At 40.2% G+C, this 16,329-nt stretch overlaps 1 protein-coding gene across 1 annotated transcript in view; it reads left to right on the top strand.

Moving 5' to 3' along the window:
• The first annotated feature begins 6,331 nt into the window (after positions 1-6,331).
• Positions 6,332-16,329, top strand: part of CA8 (carbonic anhydrase 8) — a 50,514-nt gene continuing 40,516 nt past the window's right edge. Inside the window, exons 1-3 of the mRNA XM_005479327.4 lie at positions 6,332-6,795; positions 7,079-7,270; positions 10,948-11,072. Coding sequence (XP_005479384.2) covers positions 6,351-6,795; positions 7,079-7,270; positions 10,948-11,072 — 762 coding nt within the window. The 5' untranslated portion in view covers positions 6,332-6,350. The remainder of the gene's footprint in view (positions 6,796-7,078; positions 7,271-10,947; positions 11,073-16,329) is intronic.

The following is a 16,329-nucleotide window of genomic DNA, read 5'->3' as shown; positions in this document are numbered from 1 at the left end:
AAAAAAAGAAATAAATGAGTACATAGAGGTGAAACAAGAGCTACCAGGGAGAATTCCAGGATCAGTATTTTTAATGTGGAAAACAGGAAAATGTACAGAAAAAAGCTAAACCCAAGATATCTTGGTCTTAATCCTGTAGTAAGTGTTAATGAGCTTCTTTTGTTTAAACCTCACAGAGGTGACCAGGCCAACACAAGTGAGTACATTAGAGAGAAAATACAAAGCAATAAAGGCTTTCCTGTCAAGGCAAACAAGCACAACATGAACCAGTGGCTGAGAGTTAAAGCCAGAAAGATTCAAATTAGAATTGAATACCCATTAGTTAACACTGAGAGAGATTAACCACTGGAATGAGCTCTCAAAGTAATGAGTTCTTCATGTCTTGATGCCTTCAGGTCAGGCATTTCTGAAAAATGTGCTGCGGCTAAACACAAGTTATTATTTATTGATAGCCAAATAATTAACTTAATACATGAGCAATTGCATGAAATGTAATACCTTGTGATATAGAAAGAAGATTATGCTCTGAATGTATGATTTCATAGCTTTTCCAGAACAGGGCACATGAGCACTTTGCCAGCTATGGGTGTTGGAACATTGATAAGTGAAACTGTAGAATGAATGATGAACTGACACTCCTTTCACCATCATTTTACAAACTCAAATATGTTGTTATCTCCTTGCCACTTCATGCTGATCAGTGCTTCCTCTTTCTCACAAGCTTCCCAGCTGAAAAGCCAACACCTGTAAGCGAACACCTGCTTGTGCTCTTCTAGTGAAAAAGTGATCAGGCCCATTATTTAGCTCATCCTCTCCTTTTATTTTAAACTGTAGAAGGTATTATATCTTTCCCTGATTCAGTGGTTCCCTTTGAAACATGTAAGTGGTGGATTTTACATCTATCAGTTCCACTGACAAAGAGCCACTCCTTTTCAATAGCTATTAGATGAAATTCATAATCCTTCAAGAATCTCATATAATGTTAAAGATCTGAAATTATCACAGCTAGGTAAATACATATTTATCATCTCCTTATTGCAGATTTCCCCCCTGAGCTTCCTTTAATTTGCATCTGGGCGTATCATTAGTTTTTCTTCCTTCCTAAAGAAATAGTTTTGCCATGTCAGGGCCCTTGATTATCATTTGAATTCTGTGTTTCAGAGACATCTTATTTCATCCTTTGACTGCCTTTTCCTTTTAGCCCGGCAGCAGAAAAAAATCTCACTTCCCTTCTAGTCTTCGTTGTCTTCAGGAATTTGCTTTACTTTTGTGCTTACTTTACTTCATCAGCAATTCCTATTGTATCTACCATTTTTTGTAATTCTTTACACTTTTTTTCCCAAGGGCTATATCATTTTAGGGAAAGGAAATGTTCCAGCAGACTATATAGCTTTCTCTCTAAATTTTTAGTGTGCCCTTAAATACTGTGTACTGTATTATTAATTCTTCTGTTCCTTTTTGATGGGAGTTTCTTCAGTCTTTAAAAATGACTTCCTATTACTTGTGTTTTCTTTAAAAAGCTTGACACTATCCTCCTGTAGTATTAATGTCCTCAAGCTGTATGCCTAAATTCTCATGGAGAGCCATTTTAGTCCTGTTTTACACATTTGAGCACTGGGAGAATACACCCATAGGTTTGTAGCTTATTCCAATTTTCCCATCACTTGTTCATGTAAAAGGTTTATAACTATACTGTAGAAAAATGTCTGTACACACTTGCAGATCAGTGTGTTGATCTTTAAATTCCCCACCCAAACCATGCATGTTGTAAAGTGAAACATGTGAAGTGTATTTAGGGCCAGGCTGCTGTCCTATTAGCTGGCAAAACCAGGAAGGACAAATTTACACTTACAGACCATAAAAACACACAAGGCCATGGAAACCACCTCTTGGTGCAGATGTAAGGGGAAATTGGGATTCAGCTGACATATTTTTGCAATGTTTGCAGGATGGCATTTGCCAATGTAAACCTGACTTGCAAAGATACAGTGTCTTTCACTGTGAATTTTTTATTCACTGCCTATTCACAGGTTTATTTTTGCTATAAATGGCCCCTTTATTAGAAATGGTCTCCCTTTACCTTTTAATCTTGGACTATTTGAACTACTCAACCAAATTTTCCGTTCTGTAATGCATTACTGCGGATGAAGAAAATAAATATAGGCAAATATTATAATTCCAGGAATACTGGAATATTATTCCTTCTAATGAACTAGTTCCTTTTAAAACGTGCAGAGATTTTCAATATTGATACATATAAGGTTGTGCTTTAAAGTTCAAATGCAGAAACTCTGTGCTTACACTTCTAAACTTGGAAAAGAATTAAACTTCTTTTAAAGCTTAATCTGGCATGAAATAAAGATAGAAACAAGACCATGTGGGAGATATTTGCTGGTGAACCTCATAGTCAACACAGGAAGAAAAATAGGAAGCCCTATTCACTGGAAAAACTAGATGCTCCAGGTGCCTTCAGCTGCTTGTCTTGCTGTATCGACATCCCCTTTTCTTTCAGGAAACCTTGGCAAGAACGGAGATCTGGCTAGCAGAAGCATAAACAGACTCTAAATTACCCTAAATGGAATGCTCTAATATGCCACAGAACAATTCTTTCCTTATCAAAATATTAAATCCTTCATGGCCTCACCTATTTCATGTTGGCAGCAACATAATAGAGGAAAAAGTGGATAATACAGGAAATATGATAATCTCAGAGTCTGAATTTCTCATCTCTTGCACCAAGGAAATAACTGTCAGTTCTGTGGCTGCAAAGAATCATGCAGTTAGGAATGTAAAGTCTAAAATAACTTGTATGTAATTCTGCTTTTCTGTTTGCTATAGATTTCTTAGTAACCTGCACAGTTCTCTGCACTGGACTCTCCCTTTTCAGAGTGGTGAAAGCAGTAAGTAAATATGTGGACATGTAATGCCTTAAAAAAATGTTGCTAGTCATTCATGAAAATTGCCACATACAAATTTTTCAGCATTAGGATGGAGAATATTGGTTCAGGCCCAGTTTCCCCAGTATATACTTTTTAAGGTGTTTGGGGAAGACATATTTTCTGAAAAAATAAAAAAAATCATGTAGAACAAAAAAGCATATCTAGATATAGAAAACAGAGGAATAGTTGCTTGGGATCTCACCAGGATTAAGTATTATACTAACCATGTTTCAAAATGTCATTTCTTGTTTGACAAAAGGAATGTCAGAGACTACATTGCTTCTGAACTACTGTTGTGTGAGTTCAAAGAGGAACTATTAAGCCCTGGATCTGTGCCTGAGCTTTTTATTCCTCGTGCTATCAAAGGGTGTGATCATTAATCCCAGTTAAACAAGAAGTCAGCATGTTCCACAGAATAAAAGGATGAGCCAGGATTCAGGAGAGAGATGTCCTGCTCCTGCTTCTGTTGATGAGGTGTTATGTCACTTTTATGAAGCTCATGTTGGCTGAGCTTCTCCTACTTTTTGCTCAACAATTTAAAATTAGCTTGGGGGCCATAACTATGCCTGTCTATAGATTTTTCAGTGTGTTTAGCCAATGCAGCAAGCATCATGGGCAATGCATTTTTACAGAATAGAGTATTTATATGAGTGCATTTATATGTATTACAGTTATATATTCAACATCTTTTCATTGTAAATTCAATTATTGGGAGCTTCTACACAAAGTTAAACAATGTTACGTTTGCTTATATCATTCAAGGAGATCAAATTCCACTGATCTTGGACAAATCTTAGCTCATGCCACTATCTCCATCTGAGTGCTTCAGCCCTTTTCTTTGAAGCTGAGTCCATAAACAAATGAGTTGGTTTGTGCAGAGGCCAATATCCACATCCATCTTTATCCTTTTTTGTAAGGTCAATATCCACATTTCTCATTGGAGTTTAATGTGAGGGCTCAGTCCCATGCTCCGTTTCCTTCTGGAGAAGCAAACTCCTTTGTTACTTAGATACCTCACCATTAAAGAAGTCCCAGAAATCTTCAGTGGAATCTAATCTGTTGATTCTCTAATCTATGCCTGACAGATACTAAGGAAGAAACGGGATATTTGCACAAAAACTACTCAGCAGATGTATGGGAATAAAGAAATGTCAATTATTCAGTAAAGGTACCTGCTACGCCTAATTTTGCAGAGGGATATGGAAATAATTGAAAGGTTAAAAGGAAGGACAACAGATATATGGCAAAGCCATGAAAAGTATTTATTGCAAGACAGGAACTCACAGGTCTGATAAAGTTGCCCCTCATAAGCATGAAATTCTAGAACAGATATCCCACAGGAAGGTGACTGCAGGAAAGGACTTAATAGAGAGCATGAATGAATGAAATACTGTATTTCAAGGACTAAGGGAATGAAACCAGCCCCCTAGGACTGTTTGGTTCATTTCCAAACTATAAGACTCCTTTTTAGAAGAAAATGAATTTCCAGTCAGATGGACCAGAACAGATGATGATTTAGGGTAATGTTTGTTTTTTTCCCATGTGGTTGAACAATGATTCAAAGAAATCTACATTAATAGAAGCAGCTGGTGTGTGTTTTAGAAGTGAGTAGATTATAAAACTTAACAACTTAATAAAGCCAGTTTGCTATGGGAGATGGGTATGCATATACAACATGATACCTCATGTGACTAAAATGCATGTTAAAAATTTCCGAGTTCTCTCTTTGTACTGATGTCAGGTAGTCAATATATGAAAAATGTCTGTTTGGGTTTTTTCCTCAATAAACTGCATCATGTTGTAATTTGGGTAGTATGATACTGCAAAAGGAAATCTGTGTTTCTTCTCTGCTCTTGAAAAAACCCAACCCAGTAAACTCTACTTCTTTTTGCCCTATTTTCTTTTCACCTTGCATGCAGCTCATGAACCAGTACTCTCTTGCTTCATTAATCAAGTTTCATCTCAGTCCTTCTTTTTTCATCTCACACTCACACTGATGATAATTTCTGCTCCCCTGTCAGTGCTGCACAGGAATCACAGGTACTGCTGCTGAGTTGGGGATCACTGAAGCACAATGAGCTCCACACTGAGATCAAACCTTGTGGATCAACAGCACAGGCTCAAGATGCTATCACCTTGGGATACCAGAATTCAGGGAGGTCTGGTCTTTGATTTTAAGTGGACTAGGATGGTAAGCAAAGGGGACTTCTTACCATTTTAGCAATGCTATTTGACTGCCTCTGCTACGTGTTCTGATTGCTGTCACGGATTGCAGACTGTCAGTACTACATTCCCATTTCCCTTCCTGTCACTGATGCAAGTTTTTGGGCCACTGCCTAGAAGAGATCTCTATAACAGAGGTCCCTTCTGTCCTTTTTTCCCCTGACAGAATGAATATTCTCCAGTTCCATACATGGCTGTTTTCAAAGGAGAATGAAGAGTCCTTTCATAACCTTGAACTGAGGCATCTTCATCTTGGGGACAGAATTTCCTCAAACCTTCAATCTTTCAATAATTTGCAGTAGGAATTGATGCCACACTTCTTCCTTTAGGACAGAAAGGGCAGAAGTGGGCTCCCTTCCTTATTCAGTGGCTTCCATTATCCTCACTGAGGGTTTCCATTCCTCCACAGAAGGGACATAGTGCTCAGTAGTGAGGAGTAAACACAGAATGGCTGATGTTGGAAGGAACTTCTGGACATCATCTTGTCTAAATGACCTGTTCAAGCAGGGCTGCCCACAACAAGGACTGTGCTCACATTAATACCCCCATGGATGAAGACTCCTCAACCTCCTGGGGCAACCTGTGCCAGGGCTTAGTCATTCTCACATTAAAAATTGTTCCCTCTTGTTCAAAAAAAACCTCACATGTTTCAATTTGTGCCCATCACCACTTTGGGCCCCACTGAAAAGAGCCTGGCTCCACTCTCTTTGCATTTTCCCTTTGGGTATTTGTACACATTCGTGAGATCCCATTGAGCCTGCCCTTCTCTAAGCTGAACAGTCCCAGCTTTCTCAGCCTTTCCTCATAGGTGATCCAGCACCTTAACCATGGTTATGACCATTTGTTGGACTCTCTCCAGTACGTTCATGTCTGTCTGTACTGGAGCAGCCCAGTTCTGAACCCAGCACCCCAGCTGTGTCCTCACCAGTGCTGAGCAGAGGGGCAGGATGACCTCCCTCGACTTGTTGGAATTGCTTTGCCTAATGCAGCCCAAGGTATCGTTCACCTTCTCTGCATCAAGGGCACACTGCTCGCTCGTGTCTGACCTGATGCCCACCAGGAGCCACAGTGGGTGGGACCCATGCACCCAATGCCAAACTGCATTCCGGTCGATAGTCCCCCGTTCTGGATTGCTGCTCCCCAGCGGCCGGGCTCTGCCCCTCGCCTTGTTAAAGCCGCTCTCCCTGGATGTCCCGGGTGCTCAGCGCGCCTGTGCCCGGCTGGAGGGGCAGCGAGAGCTGTGGAGACGCGCACCCAGCCGGGCTAGGGGAGCGGCCTGCGGGGCACGGCGAGGAGGGCGCAGGGAGGCTCAGGAGCAGCGTCCCGCCGGGCACGCCCGCTGCCGCCTCACCCACCGCTGGCTCTCCGTGCGGCGCCTTGCGCGGGACAGCGAGCGGCTCCCGGCGCTGCCCGGCCCGGCCCGGCCCGGCCCCGGCGCTGCCGCCGCCCGCGGGCGGGGGCGGAGGGCGGAGGGCGGGGGGAGGTCCGGGCGCGGAGCCGAGCGCCGCCAGCCCGGCTCGCCCCGCACACGCTCGCACTCCGCGCCGCCCGCCCATGGCTGATAGGAGCCTCATCGAGGGCGCCGAGCCCCTGCCGCGCCGGGAGGAGCCTCCCGAGTGGGGCTACGAGGAAGGTGAGGCGCGGGCGGCGACTCCGCCGGGGAGAAACTTTGTCCGCTGGCGGGGGAAGAGGAGGCGGTGTGGGGATTTCAGTGACCGGGGCACGGCGGGGTTCGCTCCCGGCCGTCCCGAGGCGCTGGGAGCGGGGAAGCGCCGTCCCGTCCATCCCCGCCGGCGGCAGGGCAGCGCGGAGCCGCGGGGTCCGGCCGAGCAGCCCTTCCCGGCCGGGGACAGCGCCTGTGTGACCCGCAGCGCGGCGTGCCGGGTCCCCCTGACCGCTTTTCCCTTGTGCCTCAGGAGTGGAGTGGGGACTGATTTTCCCCGATGCTAACGGGGAGTACCAGTCGCCTATTAACTTGAACTCAAGAGAAGCTAAATACGACCCCTCGCTCCTGGAAGTGCGTTTGTCGCCGAACTACGTGGTGTGTCGTGACTGCGAAGTGATCAACGACGGGCATTCCATTCAGATTGCCCTGAAGTCAAAATCAGGTATGCTGAAACATGGCCTTGATTTTCCCGGCTAAAGCTTGTGTTGCCTGAAGAGTCACTGCACTCGTGTCCCGGAGTGTAGGAAAAGCAGCCTTCCCCAGCTGGGAGCACTTGTGCCCATTCCGCATGGACTATGCCCGGTGAGAGTGTTGCTGTTGACTTTGGTTAGGAAGAGGAGCAAGTGTTGCAATGGGAGTTGCAGATTTTGATGCCAGGCTGGATGGTCAGTGAGATTGCTTCAAAGCATATCCAAAATTTCCTCTTGTGGTGGTGGTATCCAATCCACTGGCATTAACAGCTGGCACTCAGAATATTGCTAAAACAGTGTAGTGCCAAACTGTTCTGTACAGCTGGCAAGATTTGTTCATGGTTCAAAGACCATGTAAGTTAAAAGTGCTTTCTCCCATTAACTTGAGTGGATTCTGAATGCTACCTGCAGAATTGGACAGCTTAAGATAGATACACCAGTCATATGTACTCACGATATTGATGAGGACCAAGTAGGAGGCAGTCATCATTTCTTAAAGGACGACATTTTTGGTGTCACTCATCAAATCCGATTTAGAAGAAAATAATAATTCCAGCATAAGTGAAGTTGCAATATCTCATCGAGACCTTTTGTCTGGGTAAACTGTTCTGAATGAAGGAGGCAAGAAAGTAGGGAAGAAAAAAAGTCCACTTTGCTTTCTAGCACTGCAATAGTTCTTGCCATGTTTTTGGAAGAGCCTCCATGTTATTCCAACCAGTCTTAGCTAGTTACAGCCCTTTGGGGGCATTTAAACAGCTGGACATTGTCAAACCATGAGACATTCCAACTTCTGTTTCCTTCTGAGAACTCAGTAGTATTGGGAACTGCAGCTATGCTAAGTGAGGGAGTCAGTTCAGTTTTACACAGTTTTTTAAAAAGGAAGGGTTAATAATGATCATCATCTTAATAATGATGCTTTGATTTATAATTTCATTTCTATGATATTTTTGATGTATTTTTGCAGCACAGAACGTTTCTTTCAATGGAATTTTGCAGATTTGCAATAAAAATGTTTTACTTCCAGTCAGTTTTACTGCCTTCATCAGAAGCCGAGCTCTTTTCCCAAGGGATAAGGTTGTCCCTGAAGGATCAGGAATTCTTGAATTCTCCTGTGGAGGAAATGAGAGTGACCACAAGTGACCTCATAATTCTTATGCCAAAATGCAAGTCCTTCCATGCTACCTTTCCCAAGGGCAGTTTCTAACTTAGTGGTGATTAATAAGATGGAACCAACACACCTGAATGCCTTTGCAAAACCATTGAGAGAATTAGAAAAAAGGAAAGACTTCTTTTATACTTGAATGCAATGTGATGCCAGACAGATGAGTCTTGAATTATAAGAAAATGTGAAATAGAGAAAAAGTTTATGACTGAAGTATGGATTTACGATTTAGGAACTCTTGGTTTAGTTTCAGCTTTTTCTTAAATTTAATGTTACATAATTTGCCATTTTCCCTTTGTAAACTGGCAATAATTTGGGAGGGAGAGGACAACATTTATTAAACCTACCAAGAGGAGAAAAGCGTTAATAAGTTGTGATTGAACCTGGCCTAGCATTCTGGCCATTTTTCAGGGATTGCAGAAACTCCTGCAGTTTCTTTTCCTCACAGGAGATCTCTGATGACAAATCCATTTGGCCGATTATTTTGTTGAGAACTATTGAGCACTAGATACTTTTGAAGCACTGTCCAATTAATGTGCAAGAAATCCTCATCTGCTGTAATGTTAGCAAAGAAAAAGTTCTTTATGGAAAAAAGTAAACTGAGTAAGATACATATTAAAAATAAATTTGTCATTACTTGTGAATGTTTTTATCCTTAAATTCAAGACACGCAGTCCATATGGAGTTCCCAAATCCTTCTCATTATTTAACTGCAAACATTTTCACAGCTGCTTTCATTTTGATAGTGGAATATGTGTTGTGCGTTAGGTGGAAGAACCATGAACAAATATGAAATAGTTTTATCATGGGATCCATCTTTTAACTGAAGCCTTGGAAATAAACTCTTCGAAGCTCTTGGAGATCCTGAACTACATAATATAGAGAACATTTGTTCTAGTTACAGTTTTTCTCAGAGCAATGTTTTAAAACAGAAAAAATACTCAATTTTCCTAATTGAGATGATGATGATTACATTGTCCTAATTAAGCACTAATTGAGTATCATTATTCTTTTTGTTTGTCCAGATTTCTTAAATACTTCAATTGGTTGTTTCCTCGAGTGTTCACTGGATTTGTAGGTTTTCCCTCTAGGGGATATAGCTATAGACAGAATATAGATAAAGCAAGGTTAAGGAGCAAATCTGAGTCTCTAACTATATTTAGGACATTTCATTTTAGAAATAGCTGTTAGATAAGTTGTGAAGAATTATTAAAGGAGCATTAACTGGAATATCTGACTTTTTTTTCCTCCAGCTTGGGAAAAACATAATTGATCTGTTTTCTTTCATTTTTTTACAGTTTCGTACCTTTGGTTTTGTGTTTGTACAGTTGTAATATGATTCAGTTGCTAACTTATGTTTTAGTATTACACCACGTCTTATGCTTCAAGCTCAGATGGTATAGTTTGTGTGTCAAAATAGCTATATATTATGGAACTAATTCCCTAAGGCTATATTTCATGCAGTTAAATAATCCTTATCAATTATCAGAGATTGTAAAAGATTAATTTCAAGGCTATGAAATGTAAGCTAGAATTTAATGGGTTCTGGGGAAGACTGTGAATGCCCTTAAAGAAAACTCAGCCCTGCCTAGAAGCCAATATTCAATGATTTTAGTTGGAAGTTACCTCCAGCTTGTGGTGTAATATTTGATCTAAAGCAGATTCAGAAATCCCTGGGCAAAATGTTTCCATTGATTAATTCCATAACAGGTTGGGCCTCACAATTGCTTGCTTTTACTACTTCTGGTGGAAGTCTCTATTAGTGCCAAAGTACTGAGCAGCTCTATACATTTTTTTTGTGCATGTGTTGTGATTGTGGACAGACGCTTTTAAGAAATTCCAGATGTTTAAAAAACTGAATTAAGAAAAACCCATGGCTGCCTAGAAGCTGTTTTTAAGTAAATGAGGTATGCTGGTTTTGCTCCAGTGTGTAGGTTTGAGTATATTTTGGTGTGGAGATGTTCAGTATCTCAGAAGCCTGGCAGGTGGTATATGAGTGAGTGCCTTTACCCAGCAAAATATTTGCTATCTAAATTTTTCTGTCCATTTTTGTGACCCATAGTAAATACAGGTGATGAAAATTAAACATATGGACAACTTGGAGGTTACTTCCCAGTTCAGTTCAGAACCTCTGCCATCTGTTTGGAGCGCACAGTTAATGTCTTGATAAGACAAATAAACATTCCCTCTTCTGACTAGTAGAGGTACAATGCTTTTATTTGGAGTTCTGCATCATAAAACAAAGAGTTCAGTATGACAGCAGTTTTACTGTTTTTCATAACTGCCTCAATTCATGTTCTGTACCTGCAAGGTTCTTCAGAAGTAAAGGTGACAAGTCCGTCAACTTGACTGTTCTCCTCTCTGATACCACTTCTATATATAATAATATAGAAGATTGCTGCAGACTCCTTGTTGTATTTGGAGAATATATTCAGTGGCTTGTCTGCTTTGAAAGGCAAGTTCTTTACCACTTATCTTCTTTCCCAGTGTTAATAGGGGGGCCATTACCTCGGGGACACGAGTTTGAACTGCACGATGTTCGGTTTCACTGGGGGAGAGAAAACCAGCGTGGTTCTGAGCACACAGTTAATTTTAAGGCCTTTCCCATGGAGGTAAGAGTGCTCTGCATTGTATAACACCTGTGAAATGCAACAGATTTTATTTCATTGCCTGAATTCTTGGTAGCCCGAAAGCGACTTCCTTTTAGCTCTGCATGCTTTATATTTCAACCACAAAGCTGTCTTCCTGGGGTGTGCTTTAGTGCAGGTAAATTAGGATATGCATCTGGAATAGAATGCCTCCAGCACTCATCACACTGTATGATTAATTGGTCGTAAAGTTAACTTGCAGAATTATTAACTTCTTTCTTATTAGTGTTCTAACAAGATCTGCCATTTCAACACTTCCTGTGTCACCTTGACTAATAGCTATAGATGGGGAGAACTAGCCACTGGAAATATTTCCATGGTGAGTAATAACAATTGAGGTTGATTTGGAGTAAGTGTAGAGCAATTTGTTTTTGGAACAGCTTTACATACTTGAAAATTGAAGATTATGTGATAGTCCTCTGTATGTTCTCCAAGATCTGAAAACATACATGATTTTGAAATAAAAGCAAAGTGATAATGCAGTCTTAAAAAATTCAGCTCCTCATGGGGTTCGTGTCATAGGCAACACAAAATGCTTGGTCCTGTTTCTCCTGCCCTCCAGCAGTGGTTTGTTTTCACTTCCCACTGTACCATTGCTTACATCTGTCAAGGAATGGCTTGGAGTATTCCTTAGCCCCTGGGCTGCAAGACTACTTTTAAAATATACCATCCCTGATGTTTGGTGACTTCAGTTTTGTATCTTTTATCTTTTATTTCATTTGTTGTGCACTATTTGTTTTAAAGAAACTCAAGGTTTTATGGAATTCTTTATTTATTTTTGCCTTATTTATCTATCATAATCCCTCATGAGTCTGAAACTGTTTCTTTTATTCACTGTGCTCAGTGCTAGGAAATTTGTTATTGTAGTGTTCATGAGTGCCTGGCTACTGGAATAGAACTGTCTTATGGAAAAGAATGTTAAGATATTAAAGAATATTGAAGGACCTACTGCAGAAATAAGTGTAAAAATCCTTTGAACTTATATCATCCATCTAGTTTGTAGGGTTGTTTAAATACTTCTTCAAGAGTCGTGGGTCAGGTTCTGGTCTCTGCTTTTTGCTATTTTGCACTGGTCTATCACAACCTGCCATATATAAACTTAGTCATTTGGAGTTTTCAGTTTGAATTGAGTCAGATCATAGAATCACTTATGTTGGAGAAGGCCTTTATGATCAGCAAGTCCAGTCATAAACCAATACTGCCAAAGTCCTCCCCTAAACCACGTCCCTAAGTACCACATCTACGTGGAGGTCTCCTCTGCAGGTTGATTCCAGGCAGTTCTTGGAAATGCAAAATTGTTTGAATGGATAAGACTCATCAACCAAAGGGAAAACAAGGCAATGACTTCTGCATCCTGATTACCTGGCACAATAGATCCAATGTGATTTATATGGGCAGTAAGACCTTCAGGATACTGCAGTGTTCCCCTGAGGCAGGAAGCAGCCAATTCATTATGAAATAGCTCTGCTTAGTGCTTTTCTTCAAGGCTGGTCCAGTATGTGGGGATTGAGAAATACTCATATGAACTGTGCTGAGAGCTGTTCTTGGGAATCTATTAGGATTTCCTGTCTCTTTGTTAATTAAAGATCACTTGCAAGCAGTCTTGGTGGTATGTGGGAACAGTCTATTGGTAATCTGCAGAAAACCTAAAATTATCTACTCCAGATCAATCCAGAGAAAAATATGCTTGACCCAGAGATACAAAACAACAAACTTAATAAGTCATGAAGGGATTTCATTCTTCACCTACTTTAAAAGCAGTGCAGCAGCTGCACAGAGTTCTGGCACAGTTGAAGAACATCACCTGGAGGTGAGCAAGCCACTGTTTTTCTGTTTCCTGCATCTAAGCAGCTTTCAACTAAACTCTAACTTCCAAGAAATAATTACTGATGCAGAAATTCTCTAGCAGAAAAAAGTCTGACCCCTAATACCCTTTAAGTACAGTGTGAATGTTTCATTTTGGAAACAGATAAACTTCTTATGGGAGAAGATGGTCAGTTCATCATTTTCTGCCTTAAGGTGCAAGAAAGTACAGAGCAGGTTTTTTTGACAGATGAGCTGCATTTCCTTCTGCTATATGCACAAAGAGCTGTTATATTAATTCCCTCTCAAATTGTCCAAGTCAAATATTATACTTGAGCAATAATAAAATGGGTGCTTGTGGCCACTGTAATGTTTAGGTAGCACACTTGGGACTTCAGAATGGAAGATTTGCTGTTTGCATTCCAGGCATAGCCTTGTCTTTTTTTTTTTTTTTAAACAATAGCTCAATAGCTTTGATCATGGACCAGGAAATCTTATTTTCTTAGCTTTTCACATTGGCATTGGTTTATACAGTTGTTGGAAATCATTAAATTCTGAATGTATATTTGTCTTGATTTCCACTGGGTTTCACAGATTGACAGAATATCCTGTATTGGAAGGGGCCCGCATGGATCATCCAGTCCAGCTCTTCAGTAAATGGCCCATGTGGGGATTGATCCCACAATCTTGGTGTTATAAGTACCATGCTCTGATCAGCTGAAGTGAGTTTGCTGGTTACTGAGCACAAGCAGCAATTGATGCCTATTTTGGCTACATCCAAGCAATCTGCTGTAGTTTATGCTTTTGTACAAAATAAGCTGTCAGTTGCTTAAGCTGGCACAGTGCATCAGTGCCTGCCTAGGAATATGTTGCACACCAAGTTTGGGTCTTTTTTTAGTGTGACTAATCTAGTAGGTTATCTTCCTAAGGAACTAGAAATTATTTCCATGGGAAATGATAGGGATTCTCTTCTCTTTGTGAGAGGAAAACAAGGACATCAGAGGTAATATGAAAATGGAAGTGCTTGGTTTAAGTGGGTACATTAACAACACAACAGGTTGGCCTAGATTATGCACTCTACTACTGTATTTTAAAACCTGAACTGAGCAGTTCTAAAAAAAATCAGCTTTTAGTTTGACGAGATCGGAGATGACTATATGAGACTAAGTATTGACTGGAGTAGTAGTCTGGGTTTTTTAGGGCTGAAGTGTATACAGCTTTATTTTATTACACTGGACACAATAGTTGTGAAACAGCTTCAGATTACCATGTAATGACCTTTGTAAAAGATTTTAAAAAAGAGTGTAATTTTTCAAATTTGGAAGGCTAATCTTCAATTACTTCCTTAGTCTCCTCATCTTTGGTACCATAATTTCTATAAAAGAAGTTAGGCAATATCCTGTATTAGTTGGGTAATATCCCATGTTTCTCAGTGCAAAAATCCATTACTTCTTACTACACAGCCAGGGCCTTTGCATGTGGTTAGGATATATAGTTTCATGGTGAAGTTGGGTAGATTACAAAGCTTGTGTAACCTCTGGAACAGCTTCTTGAGCTAATACATATTGTCCAAAAATGTTGCTCATGTGGCTTGGATGCTGAGTTCTTTTTTTTTTTATATTCTTATATAAGGTTCAGCAAAGATGTGTTTTCCACCTTCCTTGACTGAAGAAACCAGAATGTAGACAGTGATATGACAGTGTTTTTATTTTCGCTGAAAAATCTGTGTTTGCAATAAGTCAGGAAAGCAGAACAAAACAAAAATATTTCTCAAAAGTAAATATGGTAATGCCTCTTCTTAAACCAAGGAAAAGCAGTGGTTGCATGTACCAATACTCCTCCCTTTTTTCATGAAAAAAAGAGCATGAAGACTGCTCTTGCCCTTTGGGCAAGAATCAGAAGGAAACATTTGTGCAACTTTCTCTAGAAATTCTTCTCACCAACTACTTCTACTTCATGTAAAAGAGTGCTACTTTGCCTTTTTGCCAAAGATGTGTTGCCATGACATATGCTACATGTTTAATAAGGGTCCTAACACTGAGAGACTGTTTCATGCTAGCAAATGGAACAGGATACCAAATATCTGTGCCTTACAGTACAAATTTCCACAAAGCAGTGAAATCCACATTTACACATGTGATTTACCTGAAGCTGATAGACGTGTAGGAAGGAAAGGAACTATTTGGCATCTTTATTCCTCTCCTTGATGCCAAGAGTGTGGGTTGGAGAAGGAGGAAAAGCAAACTAATGAAACTGACTTTTTCCCTTACCTCTGATGTATAACAGGGAGATAGAAGAGGACAGGAATTGTAAATTGCTGCTATTTATTTTTTGTTAACAAAGTGAAATGGGAGCAGCTAAAAATGAGTTCCCATTGTATCCGATCTCTGTATAAACACAGCATAATATAGTGCCAGGCTGAATGAATTTACAGTCAAAAAAGAAATTAAATCCAGCAGGGGAAAGTAAATCACATGATAACATCAATGCAGGTTTATGGGGAAAAAAATGTTTTCACTACTTCTGAAATGAAGGGAAACAGGGAAAAATATAAGGGGGCCTGAAAGTTGTCTCTTCCTCTTAGTTAGCCAAATGGTGGTGTGACCAAAGGCACAAACTGACCATAAAGGCACAGTTGTTTCCAGGTTCCTGTTGTGAAATAAAACTGTATCAGGGAAAATAAAAAGGTTCCTTTCATCACTTGCAATATAACTAGGATAATTCCCTGTAATCCATCCTCTTTAAAATGTAGGATTACATTAGCTGCGGACCATGTGAAAGCTCTCAGTAGAAGTGGGTTGACAAAAAATAATTTAAAAAATGTTTCCAAGGTGTGCAGGAAGATTAAAAACTATTATTGTCCGTCCTACATTTTTTGAGTAGAACAGAAGAAAATACAGTTGCTGCAAGGACCAAAATCAGTTCTGGACAGGAATAAAAACTATTCCTTTCTGTTGGATAACAAAATGCAAATAATTAATTCTGTAGACCCTTCCAGAGTAACTGAAGTACCTGCTGCAATGAAGGTAACAGTGCAAAACACATATCTTACCCTCGATTTGATTTAAACCATGATGCTTTCCTTTGTTAACAAGAAATGGTGCCTGAAGTACTCATCTAACACAGTTAAAGCTTTAGGGCTTCAGGTGAGGCTGTTAGTATTACACTTAACTATTAAAGTCTTTGCAGTCTTCACTGTGGGGTTTTCTCTGTGCCTAGCTCTGAAATCAGATATCTGCACACAGTGCATACTCTTTCTGGCATTTCTGGAGACAAAGTATCATGCTTTCAACACAGAAATTTATTTTTTGCCAACTTGTAATATTCTTTGCCAAGGCTATTTGACCTTGCTGTCTCTTTTAATCATTTTCCTATTACCTTATCTGGACTAAAAAATAAACCAGAGTATTTTTAATTT

Source organism: Zonotrichia albicollis, chromosome 1 (genome assembly GCF_047830755.1).
Source record: "Zonotrichia albicollis isolate bZonAlb1 chromosome 1, bZonAlb1.hap1, whole genome shotgun sequence".
Taxonomy (NCBI): domain Eukaryota; kingdom Metazoa; phylum Chordata; class Aves; order Passeriformes; family Passerellidae; genus Zonotrichia; species Zonotrichia albicollis.
Note: the sequence above shows the minus strand (reverse complement) of the source record. Positions and strands in the feature narration are given on the sequence as shown.